Source organism: Plectropomus leopardus, chromosome 23 (genome assembly GCF_026936395.1).
Source record: "Plectropomus leopardus strain MGB_pleo_1.0 chromosome 23, ASM2693639v1, whole genome shotgun sequence".
Classification (NCBI taxonomy): domain Eukaryota; kingdom Metazoa; phylum Chordata; class Actinopteri; order Perciformes; family Serranidae; genus Plectropomus; species Plectropomus leopardus.
This window is the reverse complement of record NC_142198.1, coordinates 8,341,498-8,364,364: the sequence shown is the minus strand read 5'-3', so window position 1 is coordinate 8,364,364 and position 22,867 is coordinate 8,341,498. Positions and strand designations below refer to the sequence as shown.

The following is a 22,867-nucleotide window of genomic DNA, read 5'->3' as shown; positions in this document are numbered from 1 at the left end:
ATTTGCTTTCCTGTCGAGATTTCAGCTTAACAGTAAAACTGTAGATAACGTTCTGCTCTCTTACCCAATGCCTGTAAGTGTTTTCTTATGCTGTGTGCGTGGATCTTGAGGTCCACATCGATTCTGCGGGGATCTGATTTCTCCCCACTAGAGCTGTGATTGAAAGCATACATTAACCCCTAGTGCCTGCAAACACACACACACACACACACACACAAACTGAGACTAGCTGGCCCCGCTCCCAACGGGCAGAGGAAGTCAGACCTCTTGAGTGAGTCGAAAGAAAAGGCCCCTGGTATATACACACACATATCCACATACACTCAGTCTCCTTGTCCTGTCAGATTTCCAAATCGAATTAGTGTGTGTGTGTGTGTGTGTGTGTGTGTGTGTGTGTGTGTGTCTGGAAGCCATTACCTGGCATGTCTCCCCTTGCTGCCCAAAAAACCAAGAGGCCCCATATGGATTCTGCCATCACCTCTCTCTTTCTCCTCCTTTCGTTCGCTTTACGGCCTCTTTTATTGTTCTACATCTGTCCCCTCTCTGCTTTATGGGCCATTCTCCTCTCTTGTCTCCTGCATCTTGCTTTGTTTAATCTATTTTATTTGATCCCTTGCCGTATTAATTTGTCCAGTTAATTTTCTAATGACTAAAATTAGCAGTCAGGTAGTAGCATTTTAACAGTTTTGCCATTAAATCTGGGCTTTTCATAATTTAGGCGCACTTTGTCTTTATCTGCATTCGACTACCTTAAACCCACCAGTGGGGTTATGGTCAAGTTCCTCCATCACCCCAGGGACTTAAAACTGTGAAACAGATCTTGAATTGTGGTCTCACCCTTCTCCTTGGAGGTCTAGACACAGGAAGCTCAATGCAGGAAGTGATGAAGTCAGGTGACAGGAAGGAACCCCAGTGTAGCATTCCTCTCATGAATTCCACATTATCTCTGGGACCCTGGAGCGACGGAAACACACCCATAATATACACATGCAGTTGTACACACACACACACACACACACACACACACACACACACACACACACACACACACACACTAAGATACTGTTCTTCCTCCAGATCCTCTAAATAGATCCCAATCTCAGCTGCAGATTGGATGAGAACCTGTTACTTCCTCTTCAGATGGTGTTCATGTAAAAGAGTCAAATAATGAGACTTTTTTGATTTCTTTTTTGTAAATGCAGTCTGGTTGATTATATCTTGTTGACAGCTTTGCAACTATTTTAGTGCATTTTAGTGCTATTTTAGTGCATGACTGCATGTTAAAGCATCAGTTCAACGTTTAAGGAAATACTTCCTCTCTTGCTGAGAGTTAGATGTTAACATAGGCCCTTTTCACAGGTGACATTTTAGCTCATTATAGGAGGAAAAGCACAGGTGTTACTAATGACACTAATGAAGGCTCTGTTACATTCAAAAGTCTTATTGAGAGTGACAGTGAGAAAGCAAATACCAGGACCCTGAAAGCAAAGCAGCTGAATGGAATTCAGCCATCGTTAATTCCATTATGTACACCTGTGTTTTCCCTCCTGTGTTATGCTACAGGCTTACAGCCAGCAGCCGGCTAGCATTGCTAGCACGAAGAGTGTAACTATGGGTAAAAAAAGCTAGCCTGGCTTTGTTCAAAAGGAAAAAAATAACAACAATAAAATTAAATAAATACAAAAATCCACACACCAGCACCTCTAAAGATCATCAATAAACAGAGTGGGACTATGTCCTCGTTTAAAAAGTCACAGGTCTCAAGTCTTTGCGTTTAAGTCCCAACTTTAGTTTTGAGTGCAAAACAATTTACATGTGCTAAAATATAGGAATAACAATATTACTCTTGCAAAAATCATTAATGCTTTTTAATATTTACATTTATTTGTTAAAACGCTACTTTTCTGTATAGCTAATGTTGGGTAAGCATTAGCTAGCTAACCATGTTAATATTAGCATTGACTTACCGTTCGTTGAGCTAACGGTGCTTTAAATGTAGAGCGATGTTGAAAGTTGTTGCATCTCTATCTATAATTTTGGACCCGCACAATTTACATACTGCAATTTGATTTTTGTTGACCACCACATATTCTTTATATGGGAACAAAATTATCTTTGGTATCATTTTTTCCAGCTGCCATTCAGTGACTAACATTATTTTTTTAATTAATCTTTATTCAGAAGATTGAATAATAGACTATCAAACATTACAGAAAGCACAAATCGTCAAAAAGAGAAATGACCGACTGAAAATTACACAATAAAAAAGCAAGAAAATAAAATAAAATAAAATAAAATAAAACAACAAAGAGACTGTTAAAATCATGTAGAATATAAATGACCAAATAGCAGGTTAAAATGATCTAGGGTCAATATCCTTTTCCTGTTTATAAACATGTTGAAGAAAACTTAATGAAACTAAAATTTTTTTTTAAACTTTTAACTTTTTCAAACAAAAGTGGCTACAGGGAATTACATATTGATTTATTGGTAATGAATAGCATTAACACTGAATTCAAGAAACAAAGGGAAATTAATTAATTCATGGTACACTTTTTAAATAACATACTTTTTAATCTTTTGGTTTGGGGAAGGTTTATTTTTAAGTCAAGAGGCTCAGGAGTTACTGGTGAATAATTTCACCAGCTGAGCTGAGCTGCAAATCTTTTTTAATTTTGTTGTGTCAAAGGTCATCAACTTTGTGATTTAATAAAGTCCAAGTGGCACTAATCTTTTATGTTAAGCTGAAAAAAAAAACAGTCCTCTCGTTTAACTCTCAGCAAGAAAGCAAATAGGCATATTTCCCAAATTGTCAAACAATTCTTTTAACATAAAACTATAATGCATATGTTTGCAGGCATGTTTGTTCTGGGTTTTGTGTGAATTAGTCAGATTAGATATAATGCATAATTCGTGAGCTTTTAGGTGCTGGTTTAGAGCCAGGCTATCTGTTTCCCCCTGGTTGCAGTCTTTATGCTAAGCTAAACTAACTGACTCTTGCTTTATATTTACTATGCAGACAATATAATAGTATGAATATTCTCATTCGCTGTTTCTAAGGTCAAGAGTGAATTGTCAGACTCAGATATGATGATGTTTTGGCCTTTCAAACAGCAGAGACAGATGCTCTGCACAATCACATTTTATTTGGAAAAGTGTTACTCTGCCCTTTTCTGTCATTGAAGTGACTAATATTCATGAATATGCAGATCCACTCACCCTGGTCTGGTATTGTGGGTTATGAAGTGGTAATAATTATGTAACCTTCAGTAAAACATATTGTCTTGCACAAGAACTGCATGACTTTTTGCACCATTTTTTCAAAGCAAACATGTTAAGCACATGAGGGGCCTGGAGTCTGAACATGCGAGTCCAAAAAACACAGGGGAACCATTAGAGGGGGAGCAGAAATATCGGCATGTACTTTGTGCCTCCATGTTTTCTTTAAGGCTTCTGGAACAAATGTGTAGCGGGACTATATTGCCATGTTCTTGTTAAAATCGAACATACTGTATGCAGGCCTGTTGCTTATTGGAGCGTTAACAGCACCTCAGTGGTGAGTGTTAACAGGGCCTCGGACTATAGGCGCTTGACGTGCAAGAATATTGAGTTTGTGCAGAAAATAATAAAGGCAATATTGTACCTTGGAGTGTGCACTAACGTGCCACTTCCTGCGCGTGTGCACGCATGAGGGTGCGTCGCATGGTTTAGTGTGTGTATGCGTGCATGTAAGTTGAATTGGACAAACTCGCCGTTGAGACATGGGGTGGGGACCCAGGGCCACAGGAAAGGCTGGGATAGAAGATACATGCACATATTACACAGACACACACACACACACACACACACACACACACACACACACACACACATTTTAAACATGACTGCCCTCTCACATCAAGTCTAGGCTATTGTGTAATAAAAGGAGAGGGAGGGCAAGAGGGAGAGAGAGGTACAGGAAGGGAATTTATGATTTATGATTCAATAGCAAATACAGAGGGTGAAATTTATAGCAGAGGAGAGAGGGAAGAGGGAGGGGACGTCATGTAACAGAAGTGGAGGGAAGAAAACAGGGAGAACGAGTGGAGTACCTGCTTTTATCTAAATAGTGAACAGTTGGTATGTGTGCATGCATTAAATGTCTGTGTTCTCCCGTGACAGTATATATTAAATCTGCATTATGAGGCATCTTACGTCAAGCTATTTTTTACCCAAAAGCGTCTCTAACTACCTTTGTCATGTGTGATCAGAGCAGAAACCACATTAAAAGCCCACGCTTTACGTGATGCACTTAAGTTCTTTTTGCCTCAGCTTCTATATGCATGTGTATGGATTGTGTGTGTGTGTTTACTCACAAAGAAAACACTCATTCCTGGCTGCAGCCCTTCATGGGTTTCCCAAGGAGGGGTATTAGAGGTCAGCGTAGCAAGATCTGCAGGAACACACAGACACACACATAGATTTGAGCTGACACTCTGAGGAACATCTGGTGTTCTTGATTTAATGTCCCCAATCGCCCTCTCAAAGCATATGCACAACCATGCATCTTGCATGCAGCTGAGACAATGCAGAAATAACAGAGCAAGCTGGAAGTGTGTTAGTATCAATTTAAGGTGACGTGGAGCTTTTCTGAATGTTAACTGCAGAAATATTGAGCAGTAGTGTGGTGGAGAAAGCCTAAAAGAATATGCAGTATAGTCACTTGTTTTCAATTAGTATACATTTGAAACTTGGAGTGACATCACTTTTCTTGTTCTGGTTTCAGACGCCTTTCACAAGTATTTAAAGCGATGAACCCTGAGCAAATTGGTGCGATTTCTTTTATAAAACATAGGGGAAAAGGCAATGAGCAATTTGGTAATAAATGTTCCACAAATTGCTAGAAATTGGAAGATTTAGAAAAATGTTTTTTAAAATCCAGGGGAAAATATCTAAAAAAAAAAGTCAGGAAAACTATATTATAGTTGTCAAAATTACATATTTCAAATTATGTATGATCTTTAAGTACGCCTTGTTTTTTTTTTGGTTTTTTTAAACTTTTTTTCTCATTCTCTCATTTTTTTGTTTATTTGTTCTTTTTTACTAACTAATTAAAGGTAATTATACTGTTATTTTTTCCTAATTTTGAGCTCATTTTTGGGTCATTTCTTCTTTTGTTGCTCATCCTGTTCTTGTGACAACAATTTGCTCAGGTTTTAAATGGTTAACTCTCAAGAAGTGGCTTTTACCTGCCCTGTCATCATCACAAAAATGTAATAAAATAGATTCTAATTTGGTGATATTTATAAGCTAAGGGCTAAGTACTGCAGGTCCTTAAATGTTATTTGACATTGCAGTCCTGCCCTTATTTAATTAGTCCCCACTTCAACAGGTGTTAGTGGTTATATGTGTGGGAATTGGACCAGCGTGCGGTATTTATGTGCTATGCTCCAGCTTCACAACTTCAATCCACATCGACAACACTAATATAATAATGTTTCTGCCAGGGGACACACCATACTGCCCAACAACAACACTGTGTGTTACAGTCGCCCTCCTCTGTGACTTTGGGGTAATGCACCCTCTTATTTACCGCTGACCCGGAACTTCTCTCTTAAAGCTCTTAAAAGGACAACTTGGTTGATGCAGGTGAAAGTTGTAATGGTGTGTTGTTAATTGAACAAATGAGCCATGAACTCTTAAATAGGTGTGGCAGTTCAGCCTTATAGGAAAAGTGTTTTTTTATGTGCCATGAAGTTAATGAAGTACAGGGCCTCAATTATCTGTGGGTGCTGCCGAAAGGTTCATTTAAGAACAAAATCTGAGAATGACTACATGAGCATTTTCACTATTTTCCCTAAACTACAGCTTTCAGCATAGGCTTCATAACTGCACTTTTCCACCATGGTTTTGTCAAACACAGCTGGGTCTGGAACAATAAATGCATTCACAAACATACATGTCATTGTCATCATGTTATTTATCCTCATGCCACTTTCTTCTTCTACTCCATTACACTTCAGCGGGAAATACTGTACTTTTTACTCCACTTCTATTATTATATATTTACTTTACAAATTAAGATTTTTACGCACAAACCAAGAATATGAAAACATACAAGTGCAGCTAAAACAATTGAATTAATTAGAACTACTTCTTTCTATTTCTTTCATTACATAAGCCATTTTTCATGCAATAAAACATTTCATGGTTCCAGCTACAGCTAATATACTGTATGTACGAGGACTTGCTGCTTTTTCTTTCAATTATTTTAATTATTTAGATTTTAAAAATGTATTTAACCCTTTAACAGTCTTTGTAACCACATGGTTGAGATTTTTTTCGGTGGAACTGCTTCACTAAAAACTCAGCAAAACCCAATTTGATTTTATACAGATGTTTTTATGATGTTATGTTATGTTATGTTATGATGTCTTTTAGTATTTTGATCATACTGGAATTCTGTTCAGTTCTATTTTTATTATATTACATTGACTGTTTTTTTACTATTATAGATTTTAAACATTTTTTACTAGGTTCATTATTATTTGTATTTTTGTTTATTTTTATTTTTATTTTATTTGCTTATTTGTTCACGCTATAAAGTTACTTTTACTTTTTTTAACATATATTTTATCAAGATTTTTTATTAGATTCATTTTTATTTGTATCTATTTTCTGTTTATTTATTTTAACATGCTTATTGTATGAAGTTATTTTTTTCAGGTTTCTTTTACATTACATTGACTTTTGCACTTTTTAACAGGCATTATACTAGGAAAAATGTTTTAAACATGTTTCATACATTTTGTTAACATATTATATGGTTGTTGTTTTTTTAAGGGTCTGTTAAAGACTGTTAAAGGGTTAAACCTTTTTGCATGTGTCCTTTTATTTTTAATACTTCATTATATTTCCTTGAAATCACATTTACTTTGTTTAAGTGTATTAAACAGTAGACCTACATCAATTTCACTTCTGCAGAAGTTTGCCAGAGTCTTTTACACACTGCACAACACCTGCACTTATATAATATAAAGGGGCATTACCTGTGCTAATAGGTGACTTATGATCAAGTGGGATTCATCACTGAGCACACCTGGTAAGCGCAGATTTGGGTGATTAAAAGAGTATGATGCATCTGGAGTTGACTTCACTTATATTTCCTCTTACCAGAAAATTAAGAAAAAATATAAGAGAAATTTAAGAGAATGTTTCTGCATGAGGCCCATTGTCACTCATCGTGTTGTTTAGTTTTCTAAGGCTAGTCTTTATCTTTAAAGTAAAGCAGTCACCAATGGGAGGATACATTTATTTAAAATGTTTTGAAGTTATTACAAGAAAATCCCCAGTGGTAACACTGAAGAATATGCATCAGAAAGACATTAAACATTTGATGTTTTATCATTTGAAAAAATTTGGGTTGTGTTCTTCACAAAATATAATAACATAACTGTCCTTAATAAGAAATCAGGGAGCAAACCTGACCCTCAAAACTTCACTGCATAAAGTAATACAGGTTACATTTACTCACATTACCTTGGTGCTCCTGATGTATTATAAATGCATTTGGGTCACAGAGCTGAACTTGTGTTTTTCCTGAAATAAAAATACCCCAAGACCTGGAAGGTTGTTTTACAATATTGCATTTCTAAAGGTATTACTATAACCCCTACAAAGATTCTTCCAACCATCTTGATAAAATATAGTCTGCAATAAAATTCCCTATTAATCTAAAAATGGGTCCCACAAATTAACATGCCATTGCTCAATTTGTATGAGTATTTTATAAGTTGGTTGTCTATCGGCCAATTAATTTTACTTTCCATAATCTGAATTTTCTATACACAAACATGTAAAAACATGATACAACTCAGTATACTCCAGGAATATATACATAATAAAAATGTACTAATTTAGTCATACATAATTAGTCATTGTGAGTGAACAATGAATGTGACTTCAGGCTCACTTTCACATGATTAGCACCAAGTGTGTTCTTTTAAAGCTTCTTTTGACCTGGGATAGTCAGTGAGCGATTATTAAATATATACAATACTGTGTTTGTGTGAATGTTTTGTATGATTAACAACACATTGCTGTGTGGGTATTTCAAGAATAATACAAAAACAAACACTTCTTAAATATTTTTGTGTCTGAAAAACATATGTGACTCTAATGCAACAGATAAGGCACAAACTGGGGATATAAACACCCCTGGAAATCATGTACCCGCCCCTGCTCACACTCACATATCAAATTCTTTCATCTGTTGTACTTTTACTCTCCTCTTGTCCTCTCCCTTTTTTCCTCCTTAACAGCCTTAGCAAACATAAAACTAGAGCCTCATCTGTTAAAGAAGGGTCAGACCTAGTTAATAAAGCCACGTTGTCACACATTAACTTGTCCTATTGATTACAAAAAAAGGGGCAGCGAGAAAAATGGGTTATATTTTGTTTACTTACATGAATTGAGAGGCGGGGCGGGGCGTGTGGTCGTCTGGACCAATAGCATCGCTAAAAAGTGTTGACTGACGTAGCTCTAACCAATGACTGAAGTGTACAGCTGGACAAACGCGACCCACGACACAACGTTTTCCCCCTCGACGTTTCGCCAGACAAACAGTGGATTTATCCGTTTTTTCGCCAATAACGCAAGCAAACTGATAAAGGAAACACGTGTTTGTTTCGCGCATTGGAGATTATTTGAAGATTTTCTTTTCTGTGTGGGTTTCCTGTGACGCCAGGGACCGGAAAAGAGCCATTTTCCCCGACAGCTGGTTTGCGGATTCCCCCCTGTTTGCACTTGAAGTTGTGTGGTGAGTCTGTTGTTATTGGTGGAGTAAAGAGGGGAGCTCGCTGTTTGCTACAGAATATAAAGAAAGACAGATAGAAAAATAGCAAGAATCGCTGAAAGGCCATTAATATTATTGAAAAAGCAACTAACTTGTGTTATTTGTCTGTATAAGTGTCTCTTTCTGCATAACTTGCATCAATTTCACGTCTAACAGTGTTTGTGGTGTTGCAACACGTAAGCCTTCTGTTATATGTGCGAAAAGAGAGAAAGAAAATATGGAAAATGTGGCAAAAAACAACAATTTGAGAATACTGTTCTACATTAGAAATAGTTGCATTGTGGTACATTAAAACATCGAAGCTCCTGTCATGTTCATGAATATATGCAGTCTTCAAACGTTGTTTTCATATCTTTAGATCAGCAACATACTATATGTGATAGTATACGATATGCACACTGAAAAACAGACCGAATGAGTTAGTAGTCTGTTGTTTTTTGTGATAATTATTTAGTCCTTAACATAAAAAGTCAACTTAATTGTTGATCATTTGTTATTAATCGGCAGAAACGGTTTTATTTCCGAAGCCACGCAGGCATTTGTGTTTTGGAGCGGAGTAAAAAGTGTAGTGGTGGTGTGGCGGAGCTGGAGGGATGTTTGTTCACATGCTGCATTCAAGGACTCACTGTGAGCCCGGACTTTCGCCTCTCAACCTTACTGTGACGTGTAGTGCTGAAACGATTACACGAATCGACTGGCTCCTTTGTGTCATAAGTGCAGAGTTCAGGGACGTCCCAATACGCCTCAATATTTAGAACGTGCATTTGTCTCTTCCAACAAAAACATTAAAGTAGCAGGGGACATTTTTTCTGGGACAAAATCTTTGACATCCACACCAAAAAGTCATTTATTCTGTGACTTCTTTAGGGATCCTGACCCTTAGGTTGGAAACCACTGGGTAGTTGATCGAAAGAAAATGTATTGGAATAACTTTTGATAATTATTTTTTTATTTAAGTCATTTTCAAGTAAAAATGCCAAATGCTTCATGCCTCCAGTTGTAAATGTGAGGATTTGCTGGTTTTCTCTCGTATGTATAAAACAACATTTTAATAGTTGGGGGGTCTAGAGCTGTTTGCTTGGACAAAATAAGCAACTTGAAAACTTGATTTGGACTTTATGAAACTGTGATGCATTTTGGTTTTTTTTTAGTTGCAACCTTGGTAGTATGTTTGTTTAGTAACTAAATCAGAAATAGGGTCTGCACTAAAAGGAGAAGTGTTTTATAGTGAGTTTATGAGGTACAACAAGTTGCAACAAATGCATTGTAAAATACACAACAGTCCTACTATAAATCTTTCCTTCATGCAGGTTATAGTGTGTTTTAGAGAGATGCTGATTCAACTTTACAGTCATTTTGGTGCTGTTGTATTGTTTTTGTATGAGAGTTGTTGGTATACTGTCACTGGTATAAACATAAATCAATATATGACAAATAATAAAAGCCTATCTCAGTATAATGCAATACAACTCAGCAGCACCACAAACCTCATTCTCTAAAATTACCTTAAACTGTAAACTTAATCAAAACCTCCCTGAAACAGCCTCAACAAAATCTGAACATTATAACCTTCATGAAGGATTTATTGCAGGATTATTGTTTTATTTTAGCCAGGTGCATGAATATATTGGCAGCTGAGTATAAAGGATATGCAGTCACTCTCACATGTCGCAACTGATTGCGCCGTCCTTTTATCAATATGATAAAACTTACGGCCTTGAGGTATTCACGGCAGTCATTTCTACCGTGTAGAACTGTAAATTATAAGCGTGGAGGTTGCATTTGGTATGCTTTGTTAGCTTTAAAATAGGAATATCACTTTTCTTAGCAGACTGTAAAACACAAAGATCACCCCTCGTTTGCTGCTAGGCAACCACAATGTCAGCTGCTGTCAGTCCCTCAATTAGCGTAACTAAGGACATTACCTACTGGGACTTTTAGCCAGAGAAGAAAGAAACAGTTAGGCTCTGATACTGCAGGCCTAATGGTGTTTGTTTGTGCAGTCATATTTTTTGTTGATTAAATAAGACGCGGAAAAAACACAAGCCTCGATCCACATTTGGTACATTTTTCGCAACAGAAAAAACGGCTGGCTCACCAGGGGAATGAGCGCCAGTGATTTACAGTGTTTCTTTAGCTCAGAGTTTATCAGGGCTGGATCGTCTTCTGGGCCTCCTCAATCTTTGAATCTATCATCTAATCACGCACTTTTAGCCTCTGGGGGGAATAAGAATGGAAATATTGTGTTGGGATATAACCAGATGTTGTGTAGCTGCTTGCATATCTGTGCCACATCTGTGTGTGCATATTTTTTTGCACACACACAAAAAAAAAAAAATCAATTCTTTCTGACAGCACTTTGGTCAGTTTGTTTTTCCTTTGCTCTCTGTATGCACTGTTTACCTGCACTTTACCTACTAATATCGTCACTTAACGGAAATCAGTATGTTCTGAGTGTTGTCACTTGATGAATTGAGACATGTGAGCTAGGGCTGTTGAATATGGTTGAAATCACAATATCTTTATGTATTTGGTAATATCTATATAGATTATGATATGTCAGATGTCTGCCAGATTAACACATGTTAAAATACTCAAACTGATGGTCAAAGCACTGTTATGGAGGAAACAAGACCAAAGGCTTTATACTGTTGTTGGTTAAATACAAGCTTCAACAGCTAATTAGTTTTTAATTACAGTTTGCTCTAATTTAGATGAAACTGTTGTTGTTTGATATCCTTTATTTGTGGCAGATTTATGATTTTTTTTGTAGAACATTTTACAGTTTTATTGCTGTTTATCCTTGACATTATTTATTGTTATGGACTTTTTTTTATATATCCCTCTAGCCCATATGAATGTGAATGCAGAGCACTGCTGTAAAAGAGCTAAAGCTAACTCATTTTTTCCTCTTGAATAAACAACAGTTGCTGATGATTGATGACTTACCAGATAATTGATAAAAATGAATGCTTAAGTAGCCTTTTCAAGCAGAAAAAAAAGTTTTGTTCCAGCTCCATACATGTGACTTTATTTAGCTTTTTCCGTGTTTTATATCATTGTAAAGTGAATATCTTTTAGATTAGGACTGTTGGTCAGATAAAATAGGATGGGTGAAGATGTTACCTTGGGTTGTTAGAAATTGTGATTTTTCACCTTTTTCACATTACTTTCATGTCAGATCATCCACTGGACTGATTTTAAGTTGGATCTCGAAAATCATTTTGGCTAGAACACTTTAGTGCCTGATTTGTCACTAATTAGTCCAGCTAATTTTACACTCATAAAACATTTACAGACGTTTCCCTTATACACCACTTAAAAACAGATCTAAAACAATGTAAAACTAAAGGATATGTAGTAAGAAATCAACCAAAACTATTAAAGTATGCAAATATTACAGCTATATAGTATAACTAACCAGGTAAACTCAGGCGTGTTCATACCTGTCAATTTTATTTGATTTTTTTTAGTCTGTCTGGGTTGTACCTATTGTCTCATTATTTTTCCCTTGTTAATTTTTCTACTGACCACAGGAATGCACTGTTTCTCAAAACTGTTAAGAAAAAGGAAAAAACCCTCCATGTAAAATGCGCTTGTAATTCCCACATTCCTGAAAGATCACGAATGCAGCACCAGACCACGTGACCGACCCAGCTCTCTAACGTTAGCAAGGTGGCTAACAGGATTTAGCTAACTTGAGCTACGTTGCATCGCAGCACAGTAATCCCCACTGGAGAAACGACGAACACGCACTCTTCGCTGTGCAGTCGCTCTAACTTTGTGTCACGTTACACTTTGACGAGAACACCAAGAGCACAATGCCAGGTAACTTTAACTCTTAAAAGCTCGTCGCGTCGTGCTGTGTGTGTGAAATTGTTGCAGTCCCCAGAGCGGAGGCTTGTTGTGTTGACCTGCTTCAGTGATGCTGCCATGCTGTAGCAGCGTGCTAGCTGATAGCGGAGTAGCCGACTTTGTTTGGCCTCAAGCATCTTAACGGGGATGGAGTTTGACCTCGGTGTAGGGTTTACGTGTCGTAATTACCTACCGTGGCTTTTTCACTTGGTGCACTGTTTGCATTTTAGCTGTTTTCACGCAAAATTACTCTCTGACTTTAATGAAAATCGCTGCTTTCAGCCTCCCAGCCCGCTACCCTTTGTTGTTACTCGGATAGCTCTCACCTTAGGCCCGTCCACAGCTATGTGTATCTATTTGCAGCTACGGATAGCTAGCCACTTAGCATTACCTCGGCTAAAACCGTCCAATCCATTTACCAACTTCCCAGGTAGGCCCGGACACCTGGTTTAGCCCGCTAGCTCTAAGGCGTTAGCATGCTATAAGCTACGACGACACAGCTCCCAGTACACACCGTACACTAACTGTTACATTACATAATCTGTTATGAAGCGGCTTATTCTGCCAATTTCAAAGCACATATTATGAACAGTTCACGGAGTTGCATTAAAAAATGCCAGCTTTCTCGTGTTTTATAGTTTTTGTCGCTCCACAGATTGGATCTCCATAGGACATTTTTAAGTTTTTTTCCGTCTTCACATGCAGGTACGCAAAGTATCTTACGATCCTGCAAATGATCAAACTAATTATTTTTTTGATTAATTGACGAGCATTTTCACGCGTTGAGTTCGATATTTTGACCTTCTACACTGATCTTTAAAAAAAAAACAATGTTATGGTTATTATCCCACCAATTTAGCTGTTCACAATTTGGTTAACTTAAGTTGGCTTGGAGAAATGTCAATATTTTTATTAATCTATGTTTTTTTTATGTCATAAAATTGATTTTCATTTTAAATCTATCAATTCAAGGGTAATTTCTAGAGTAATGGTTTTTCTGTAAAATGGCAATCTTAATGACCATCACAGTTGCACAGTCCCAGAGCCCACATTGACATTTTGTCAAACTTTTGATTTCTTCGTCTTAACAGTTCAAAACCCAGAATATTCTGTCAACAATTACATGACAGAGAAACTGTAAATCCTTCTTTTGAAAAGGACTTTAATTTTTTGTCATTTTTGCTTCATAAATGAAATGATCAATTGATCAATAGAGTAACCCCTAACCAACAAAGTGTTTTTTAAACCCTAATGTGTTGCTTGTAATGTTTTTTTTGGTGTGGGGGGGCAGGCAAACACACCGAAACTCAAAATAATTGGCCAACATCTTGCTTGATGGGATACTGTAAGGATTGTGCTCCCAAAATTGTTGCTAAATAATATATTTCAATAGTGACATTTCAGGCGTTTTCCTCCCTTTTTAACAGAAGTACACCTCCCAATCAATTTTCATAAAAATACCCCTTTACTGTTTGAATAATTTAGGCTAATTTCTGAGCATAGTTCATCCTAAGATTTTAAAATATGTAATCAGGGAAGTCTCAAAATGCTGCATTATGTAGAATTTACTGTTAAGTAATCCATAATTAAGGGAGAGCAGTAGTTTACCTTTCCATTGTTTGTCCTTCACCCTGGATCAAATCACACTGCGCTCGCAACCATGGACGATGCTAGGCTCCACTAAATATTACATTGTGACCAACCAACACATGGTTATGCAACATGAGCATGTTAAGAGCTACACGAAGTCCATGTCACAGTGCTTGCGGCTGCCACTTATCCTAGATCATGCAGATTGACCTGCCATGTACCGTAATGTGTCGAGCAGAGGCCTGTTACTTAATTATTGGGGTTGATTTGAAGGGTTTGGATTCACATGATCAAATTTAACCTCATGGATTACATACTTCTTTGAAGAAATATCTGAAATGGGGATGCAACTAAATCATTTTTCTCACCAATTTTATACAGACTAATTTTCAGTTAAAGAATTGATGATTTTAATCTATAAAATGTCAGGAAATGATGATGTAAAACAGAGAAATGCAGCAAAATCCACAAAGCGAGAATCTAGAATGTGAAATATGTTTTGCATTTTTGCCTGGTGAATGATTTAAACCATTACACTATAGACGCCATTCATTTCTATATGACATTTTGCTGTAGATATTAAGATCGAGCTCTAGGGTAAACTTTCTTGTTCTTTCTTCCTACCATGCTTGTTTTATTGACTCAAATGCAGCATGTGTTAAGTGTTGTGCATTTGTTGAAACTGTCTGGTAAACTTTGGCAATTTATGTTAAAAATGTTTGTTGTTCCATAACTCACGATAAACTGCAGTAAAAGTGAATTTGAACACACTGGCACACTCACACTCGATATTCAAACACTGCTGGCGCCATGCTCAATGAGTGCAGAATTAAATTTAGGCCTGTCGTATTCTTTTACAAAATGTTCTTTCTTACGCTCTCACTCTCTCTCCTTCCCTGACTGTTGTTTGCCTTCATGGCTAACATCTCGTGTAATCACTGCACTGCATAATTTAACTGCTTCCACAGGTATACAGAAACACGGACCGCTTTGAGCCAGGCAGACGCACCTCCTCTTAGTCTACTAACCTACTTAGGTGATACTTGTTTATTTGAACTCCTCTAAAGGACAGCGTGTCCGTACTGTCACTGTGCACAGTAAGCAGCAGTCTGCCTCGGGTCAAATTCGACTCTCCTATGTTGGTTTTGAAACACTGACAAGGACTGAAACGGCAGCAATCTGAGTCAACGTAACATTGTGTTCTGTATATCAGGTTGGTATATGAGTGAAGCTGCTGGGAGTTGGTCCTCACAAGTCAAACATTTCCATAGTATGTCTGCACCAGGCTGACCCTGCGGGTGTGTGCGGCTCGGTTGAGATCATTGCTGCCCCCCCCTCCCTGCCGAGAGGCCGCAGTTGAGTCATGACACGTCTGTTTGAGCTGGCTGGCAGTCTGAGGATTATGTCATTATATTGGGCATTTCTCATCAGAACAGGAGTTCTGTGTCCCAGAAGTTGGGATGCGCAAATAATCACGTCTCATCACCATTTTCTTCTTATTTGAATGTGGTATGCTTGTGATATGGCGTTTTTAATGATATCCTTAAATCCTTTTGCAATGTGAACGTTGTCTTTTTTAAAAGCATAATGAAGTCGTGTGGCAGTAAGTAAAAGGTATTTTAACTCCCCGTGCAAAGGAGGGAGAATAAGTATAATAGGATGGGAGTTTCTGAAGGCCCAGACACCAAAACAGACAAATCTAGTGGCGACAAAGGTCGACTGTTGTATCGCCTGTTTCTCAGCCAAAAATTTTCACTTTAACACACACTTAAGTACACAGCTAATGGCCAATTAGTACATATGTTCTGCACCTGCATGACAGCAAATAAGTCTCCATAGCAGCAGGTGGTGGTAGTCTGTATTTGTCATTCAAAAGGGGAAACCAGAAGGAAAAGAGAGGACGGATTCAAGATGCTAGTTAGCACATGACCAAAACAACATTATGTTGAAAAAACAACGGATATTTACCGTGTGCCAGCAGACAATAACACAAACTATTACAAACCATTCCTGCTGAAGAGCTCAGTGGCTAGAAAAAAAATCATACCCAGTATGACAAGTTTGTTTCAATCTCATTCCCTTTTAAGAAGTCTGTTTGCTTTCCTCACTTCTGTTTCTCCTCTCACGCAGTGAGCTAAACTGCCAATCAGAGTGATTTCATTCACCAAAGGGCTCCCCCATTTCTGACACGGTTCAATATGCTGAATTGGCCGGAAAAAAAGCAGACAAGGGCACACGGTGCAGGACACACCGCAAAAACTAGAGTGGCCCAACAAAGAGTAACAGCCGACCTCCGGCTTGATGCATCAGGGCCCTTACATTTAGGTGAAGCTGCCTTGTTGTACTTATATTACTTAGCTTTGCTTTCATTGAAGTGTCACTCAGTGAATAATTAAGTCATTCCATATATGCAAGTGGAAATGTGCAGCAAGTACAAACACAGTTAAATGAGATTAGGACTCAAAACTCATTTCTAACCAACTGGTGCTTAAAGCTCAACATTAAAATATTAATATAATGTCACTTTAGCAAGAATGTCAGTAAAACGCATCATCTGTACGAAATCCAAAGATTGTCAACTGCATTTTTCATTTTTTACTTAATGATCTAGTCAGCCTTCTGTTTAATCCCAGTCATTTGAAAGCAGCAGGGGGACGTGAGTGTGACGCATGCATTGCAACATGCAACACCATTGTGTTTGATGACTCACTGATTTACCATCTTAAACTTCTTTTCTACTCACGCTGCTCTAAATGCTATTCTCTCTGATATTTATTCTGTTATATTTATGGGTTTTGCCATCCTTGATTTAGATTTGACTGATTGTTCTGCTCCACACTCTGAACTTAAACTCTGAATGGAAATAAGGAAGTTGACATTGGGCTATATTTTCTCTTTTTATGAGCGTAATCCAGCTGATTTAACACCCTGGGTGTTTGTTTGCCTGGGATTGCCACTGTATGTCTTCATGATGTCAGTCTGGGCCTGTGTGTACTTTCCTTGTTAAAAATAACACAGTGGCCTTTTACCGCAGCACTGCGATTCACCAACCTGAAAAAAACAATTGATTGGAGTCGTAAAATGCCAACAACTCTATTAAGCCCTGAGTCTCATTTAGTTGTTTGCAGTACGAACATTTTTAGATATCACAGAGCTGTTTTTGAGAGCGGGATCAGTCCCAGCTGGTGATGCAGTTTGTTTCTTTTTCTTCAGATTGTGAGATATGGTAAGTTGTTTGGCAGTTTTATTGTTTATGAGCAGTGAGACTCAATGAAGGCTTTTCTACCCGTAGGAGCAGTTTTTCAGCTGTAGCGAAACTGTAATCGAGATGCTGCTGATTTGTTCAGTTTGGATCCCAGGCCTAAACGTCAGAGCCTTGATTCAGATGAGATAATGTCAATTTAACAGCCAATAAGGAGCCAGCTTTGAACAGAAGATGAGTCAAAGTTACCTGGCTTCAAGAATAGATCAAAATGATGAAGTCTGCTGGTGTTTGATTTGTTTCTGGGAGCTGAAAATATTTTTCAGCATTTCTTTTGAAAATGTACTCTACCATGATGAAGTGTTTTTTTGTGATTTACCATTAAGTTTCTGTTTTACCTTGCAGAGCCGGCTGAGATGAGCGGTCCAGAGGTGGCCAAGACACCGGGAGGTGGAGCTCCGGGCAAGGAGGGAAAGGAGCCAGTGGCCAATGGGCATGCAGGAGAGGGCAGCGATGCCAACCCATTTGCTGAATACATGTGGATGGAGAATGAAGAAGAGTATAACAGACAGGTGAGTGCTAATACTGTTTTTTAGACATGCAGCACACCATGCACTATTTTAACTCTTTACGGTCCAACTGATTTTAGAGTTTGAGAGCTTGAGACATGATGAATTCATCCTTTTAAGTCTCTTCCTACTCTCATTCCTTCTTTCTATCTGGCCTCTGTCCCTTGTTGTCTGTCCACAACCCCCCACACACATACCCTCTCTCATGCCACAATTATCTTCCTCCTACGAACTCAGTGTCATTCGCTGGTGGAAATTATTTGTTTTTTCAAAGTTCTTGTCCACCAGAGAGCATTGACATGTTTATTTTTCAACTATTAAATGTGACACTAATTACATGTTATGGTCAAAGTTCTAAAAAAAAAAAATTAATAATTTAAGGGATCTTTATTTTTGTTAAAATAATAGCAGTTGATGTATTGTTACATTACATATTAGCCTACTAGAATAATAAAATCAATTGCTTTTTCAGTCTGCTAGATACATGTGGCTACAAAATAGGATTGTAGTGAGATGAACAGACTTAGACTCTATGTGATTAGATAAAAACAGATGATGAGGAAGTTTTCCTTAACTTGCAGTTAAAAAAATATACTGCAATATATGTTGTCGTAGTACTCGTATTGCAAAACATTTAAAATCGTAATACTATTGCATTGTGATAATATCGCATCAGGGGCATCTGGTGATTCCCACCCCTTAATGACAAACAACAAGAGGAGTTTAATTGGGCATGTTGCTTGTCATGGTTGGCACCTTAAACCAACCATGCTCTTAACCCCCCAGGCACCAGCCCATCCCCCCCTCATTTTCCCGCATCATATTTCATCTTCTCACCAGTACCTGTAGCAGCATGCCCACACCAACAAAGCCTCTTTAATTTTTATAAGCAGAAGCTGCTGAGTGAGTGTTAAAATGTATGTAAATGTTAACATCCCTGCATTTTGCACCTGCTGACCGAGGTTGTGACCTTACTTCAGACTTTATAAATTTACTCCCTAATTACTTCTCATTCCTCTCTCCACCATCCACTTTATGTCCTGTTTTTGCAGATTTCCTAGTTTTCCTTACTCAAGTCAGCCCCTGCTTCCTTCCTCATGTCCCACTCTCTCGCTCTCCTGTACATTCAGTTGTGTTTAATTGTGCACCCTCCATCTTTTACTCATCACCCTAGAGGTCTGCTGTCAGCTGATGATGGATATCCACCCACAAAAAAAAAATCTTGAGTGTTATTTTCACTGTTGGTGATGTATAGGAAAAATGTGCTCCCCCACTTGATAAAATCCATCCTCTTCTAATATTCAGTGCCCTTTCAGCTCTCTGTCTCCAGACCTCTCAGTCTGTTTCTCATGCTTTTCTGGATGAGTCATGTTTTTTAGTGCCACCACATTACAGAGAAGATTCTCTCTTTGGGGATACCTACTTGTCATGCAAATAATCTCTCATATATTCCTCCCCCTGTCTGTCCATCCCCTTGCTTTTTTTCCCTCCACTTTTCCTGCCCCTGCATTCATGTCACTCACCTCTCTCTCTTTATTCTCTCCCTCGTCATCTCTCAGGTGGAAGAGGAGCTGTTGGAGCAGGAGTTCTTGGAGCGCTGCTTCCAGGAAATGCTGGAGGAGGAGGACCAGGATTGGTTCATCCCTTCGCGTGACCTCAACCAGGGGGTGGGGCAGCTGCAGCAGCAGCTCAACGGCTTGTCCGTCAGCGATCACCACAGCAACCTGGAGGAAGTGGCGGTGAGTCAGAGATGCACAAATTACTCACTTGGAAATAGATGAACACTTGACCAATTCAGTATTTAGTCAATACTAAATTAAAAAATACATCAATGAATACATATGTGCAGAAAATACATAAATAGGAGAATGAAATAATAAATAAATACATCAATAAAAATGAGCGGGGGTAGCAGCTAGCTAGATAGCTAGCAGCTAAAACAGTAGGAACTGCTCATGTATGGCTCAAATAAATACAAGTTTCATTACAGAATAACAGAAAATAAATAAATTCATGTATGTAAGTAGGATGGGTTTTTTATTTTTTAAATCTATTTTTGGATGTATTTCATAGTCATATTTATTAATTCCTGCTCATGTTTATATATCGATGTATTATTCAATACTGAATAAAAGACGTTCCATAGCTCAGGTTAAAAGGAATTTGTTCTCACTCCTTTTTCATGTCTTTTTCTGCAGAGGAAGAGCGTTTTGAATCCCGAAGCGAAGGAGTTCGTCCCGGGGAAGAAATACTAGGAGTCCCCCTCACCCCCATGGAGCCTCCACGCGCACACACACACATACACCAGTGCTCACATATTCTCAGAGACTCTGGCGGCCTCGACCGCACACACACTGATTTACACTCACACGCACACACACACACTCCTACACACTTGAAGTCAATGGCGTGCTGGCAGGCCCAGTTGGGGGGTGGGGGGATTTCTTTTTCTTTCTTTCTTTTGTTTCTTTAATCTTTTTATTTCCTGTTTGTTTCTTGTAAACTGAGGGACATTGGGAACAGGGGTGGGGGAGGGGTGTACTACCAGCACCGCCCTACTGCGGGCGCTAGCTCATCATTGCATTTCAGATGACGGCGTTGATGCTTACAGAGTACGCAAATCCCATTGTTGTCCCCTTCGAACTGAGGCAGCTACCAAGGAGTGATGCCAGGACAAAAAACGTCAATCCAAAACATCTTAATAAACTTTAAAAATGACTTCATACTTGTTAATTTGTGTGCTGTCAAATTCGAAAAACATCGTCAGTAGGTTGAGGGTTTCCATGACAGAGAGGTCAGAGAACGACTACATTTCAGGGGACTCGATGGGATTCTGCAGCTGCTCTGTTGCGTCATCGCGGTCAGTCCAACCCGTTACCGTTTGCTCCTATGATGTAATCACATCACAGCTCTTGTGCATCTAGAAATGGGGGTTCTTATTTGTATCTGCGGCGGCTCCGTTCCAAACCAAATACAGACCCCACCCTCCCCGCACGCTTGTTTTTGAAGTGATGTTAACAGACATGGACAGGTGTAATCATGAAGTTATTTTCCCATTTTATGTGGAAGTCCATGTTTATCATTTGTCCAGTTTATAATAACAGAGGTGTGAGTTTCAATTATGCATCAAGTCGAAGTTAAGCAAGAAAAATGTCATTATAGAGGGAAGGTCAGATTTTTGAACCTTAAAAAAAACTCAGTTCTTTTTTTGTTCACAGCTTCATCCTTAAGTTCGATTTTGATTTATTAGGTGTAGTGAACAACCTTGTTACAGGGGAGTATTTGGTCTGGAACACAGCCACTGCGTCTTTCTGCGGGAACAACTTGGTTTGTCCAGCATCAGATCAAGTGTCCATATCCAAATCAGGTTTTCAAATAGCCTCTCCTCCTCTTTATTTTCTTTTTTTTTCCTCCATGTTTTTTGAGGACGAGGCGTTTTGTGTCTCTTCTGGGTACAGTAACCCGTGGTGTCCATTCAGTCCTGTCTGCAGGAGGAAACGTGAGGGGACAATATTGTCATGGCCAATCAGAATAAAGCAGTATGGAACACATGGCAGACAGTATGGCGTCCTTGCTGTTTTTCTCTTTGTAGGTTGATGTCTTTGAGGAAGTTTGTCTTTTTTAACCATGAATCTTTGTCTGGCTTTCCCTGAAGCATCTCCCCTTAGCGCCTGTGTAATATCTGTTGTAAGCCAGTAGGGAAGAGTTGTATATGTGAAGATGCTTTTTAGGAAACCCAGGATCTTATCAACAATAATCATGCATTATTTCGTTTTTACAGTTCTCAGCCATGTTGGGTTAAAAACGCAGAGGCAGTATTGTCATCTTGTGACCTGAACATCAACGTTCTTAAAGCCGCTGTTTTATTGTGGTATTACCAGTGACAATAATGTCTTGTGTATTTCACTGTATTAGTGTTAAGTAGACACTCGTGCACTTGTACTGAATTGAGATAATTAGTGTCTGACAGGTGAAAGCACTTCTTTACATCAATGCAGCTTCTCCAATTTTCAGCCTAACAAGTACTCAAGTGTGTTCTTAAACTGTGCAGTCAACAGGGAAATCTTGGTTAAAAGTGAACTTCCTCACACAGTGTTGAACACAGCTGTGGAATGGCACCCTGGTGAAGCCAATAGGAATGTCCGCCAGGTGGATTGTACAACATGAAATCATTTTTGGTGATTTTTGTTTAGACGCGTTAGCCGACAGAAGCTGTTTAAAAAAAAAAAAAAAGAGGTCCAGAAGACACAAAGAGTATGAATTTCAATACAAATAAAAATAATGAAAAAAGATGAATAAAGATGTTAAAGACAAATGGTCTCTGCCAGTCTTTTGTCACACTTTGATGCACACTGGACAGACACCTGATAAGCCCATGGATGTTTGGTGGGCCAATATTAATGATGGTGAAGACTCAGTCATGTTCTGGCATTTAAGACACACACAGCTCTATTAAAGAGACCAGTCACTTGTTCCTTTCATCCTATAATCGAATATACTGTAGGAAGCAATAGGTTTTTCTGACACTTATTGAACTTGAAAGGCTCTAGGTGGACATATGTGGAAACTGCAGAAGATTCCACTAAAATCTGTCAAATTTCAAAATTTTGGATTATTTTGCTCTTCCTTGCAGATACTTGGCCTCAACTAAAAAATTATTTTAGAGAGCTTCGGGACTCCTTACTCAGTCAAAGGTACCCCATTGATGGTTGCATTACATACACAGACGTAGAAGACAGGAAAAAAGCAGGAATGTACAAAAAATTGGTAAGACTTCAGAGTCTACAGCCATGAAGCTCTGTAAGGCTAATAGTAGGA

General features: G+C 38.3%; 1 protein-coding gene and 1 long non-coding RNA gene across 3 annotated transcripts; one reads left to right on the top strand and one right to left on the bottom strand.

The window, feature by feature from the left end:
- Positions 1-14: 14 nt before the first annotated feature.
- Positions 15-8,575, bottom strand: LOC148185638 (uncharacterized). The gene is made up of 3 exons (XR_015775642.1): positions 8,445-8,575; positions 4,356-4,432; positions 15-954 (listed from the first exon to the last, which is right to left on the bottom strand). It is a non-coding gene; the product is annotated as an uncharacterized LOC148185638 (long non-coding RNA).
- Positions 8,576-8,613: 38 nt separating this feature from the next.
- On the top strand, positions 8,614-22,364 carry paip2b (poly(A) binding protein interacting protein 2B). 2 transcript variants are annotated; one of them, XM_042512259.2, is made up of 4 exons: positions 8,614-8,797; positions 17,886-18,052; positions 19,609-19,788; positions 20,248-22,364. In XM_042512259.2, exons 2-4 carry the CDS (start codon positions 17,897-17,899, stop codon positions 20,302-20,304), a joined length of 393 nt encoding a protein of 130 aa, XP_042368193.1. In that variant the 5' UTR covers positions 8,614-8,797; positions 17,886-17,896; the 3' UTR covers positions 20,305-22,364. The 2 variants fall into 2 exon arrangements, with proteins under 2 accessions (XP_042368193.1, XP_042368192.1); XM_042512258.2 differs by lacking the exon at positions 8,614-8,797 and adding an exon at positions 12,500-12,661.
- The last annotated feature ends 503 nt before the right edge of the window (positions 22,365-22,867 follow it).

Bases quoted from the DNA above. Each gene is read 5' to 3' on its own strand.
- paip2b (XM_042512258.2), top strand. The intron at 18,053-19,608 runs GTGAGTGCTAAT...GTCATCTCTCAG, and splicing joins AAGAAGAGTATAACAGACAG to GTGGAAGAGGAGCTGTTGGA. The intron at 19,789-20,247 runs GTGAGTCAGAGA...CTTTTTCTGCAG, and splicing joins GCAACCTGGAGGAAGTGGCG to AGGAAGAGCGTTTTGAATCC.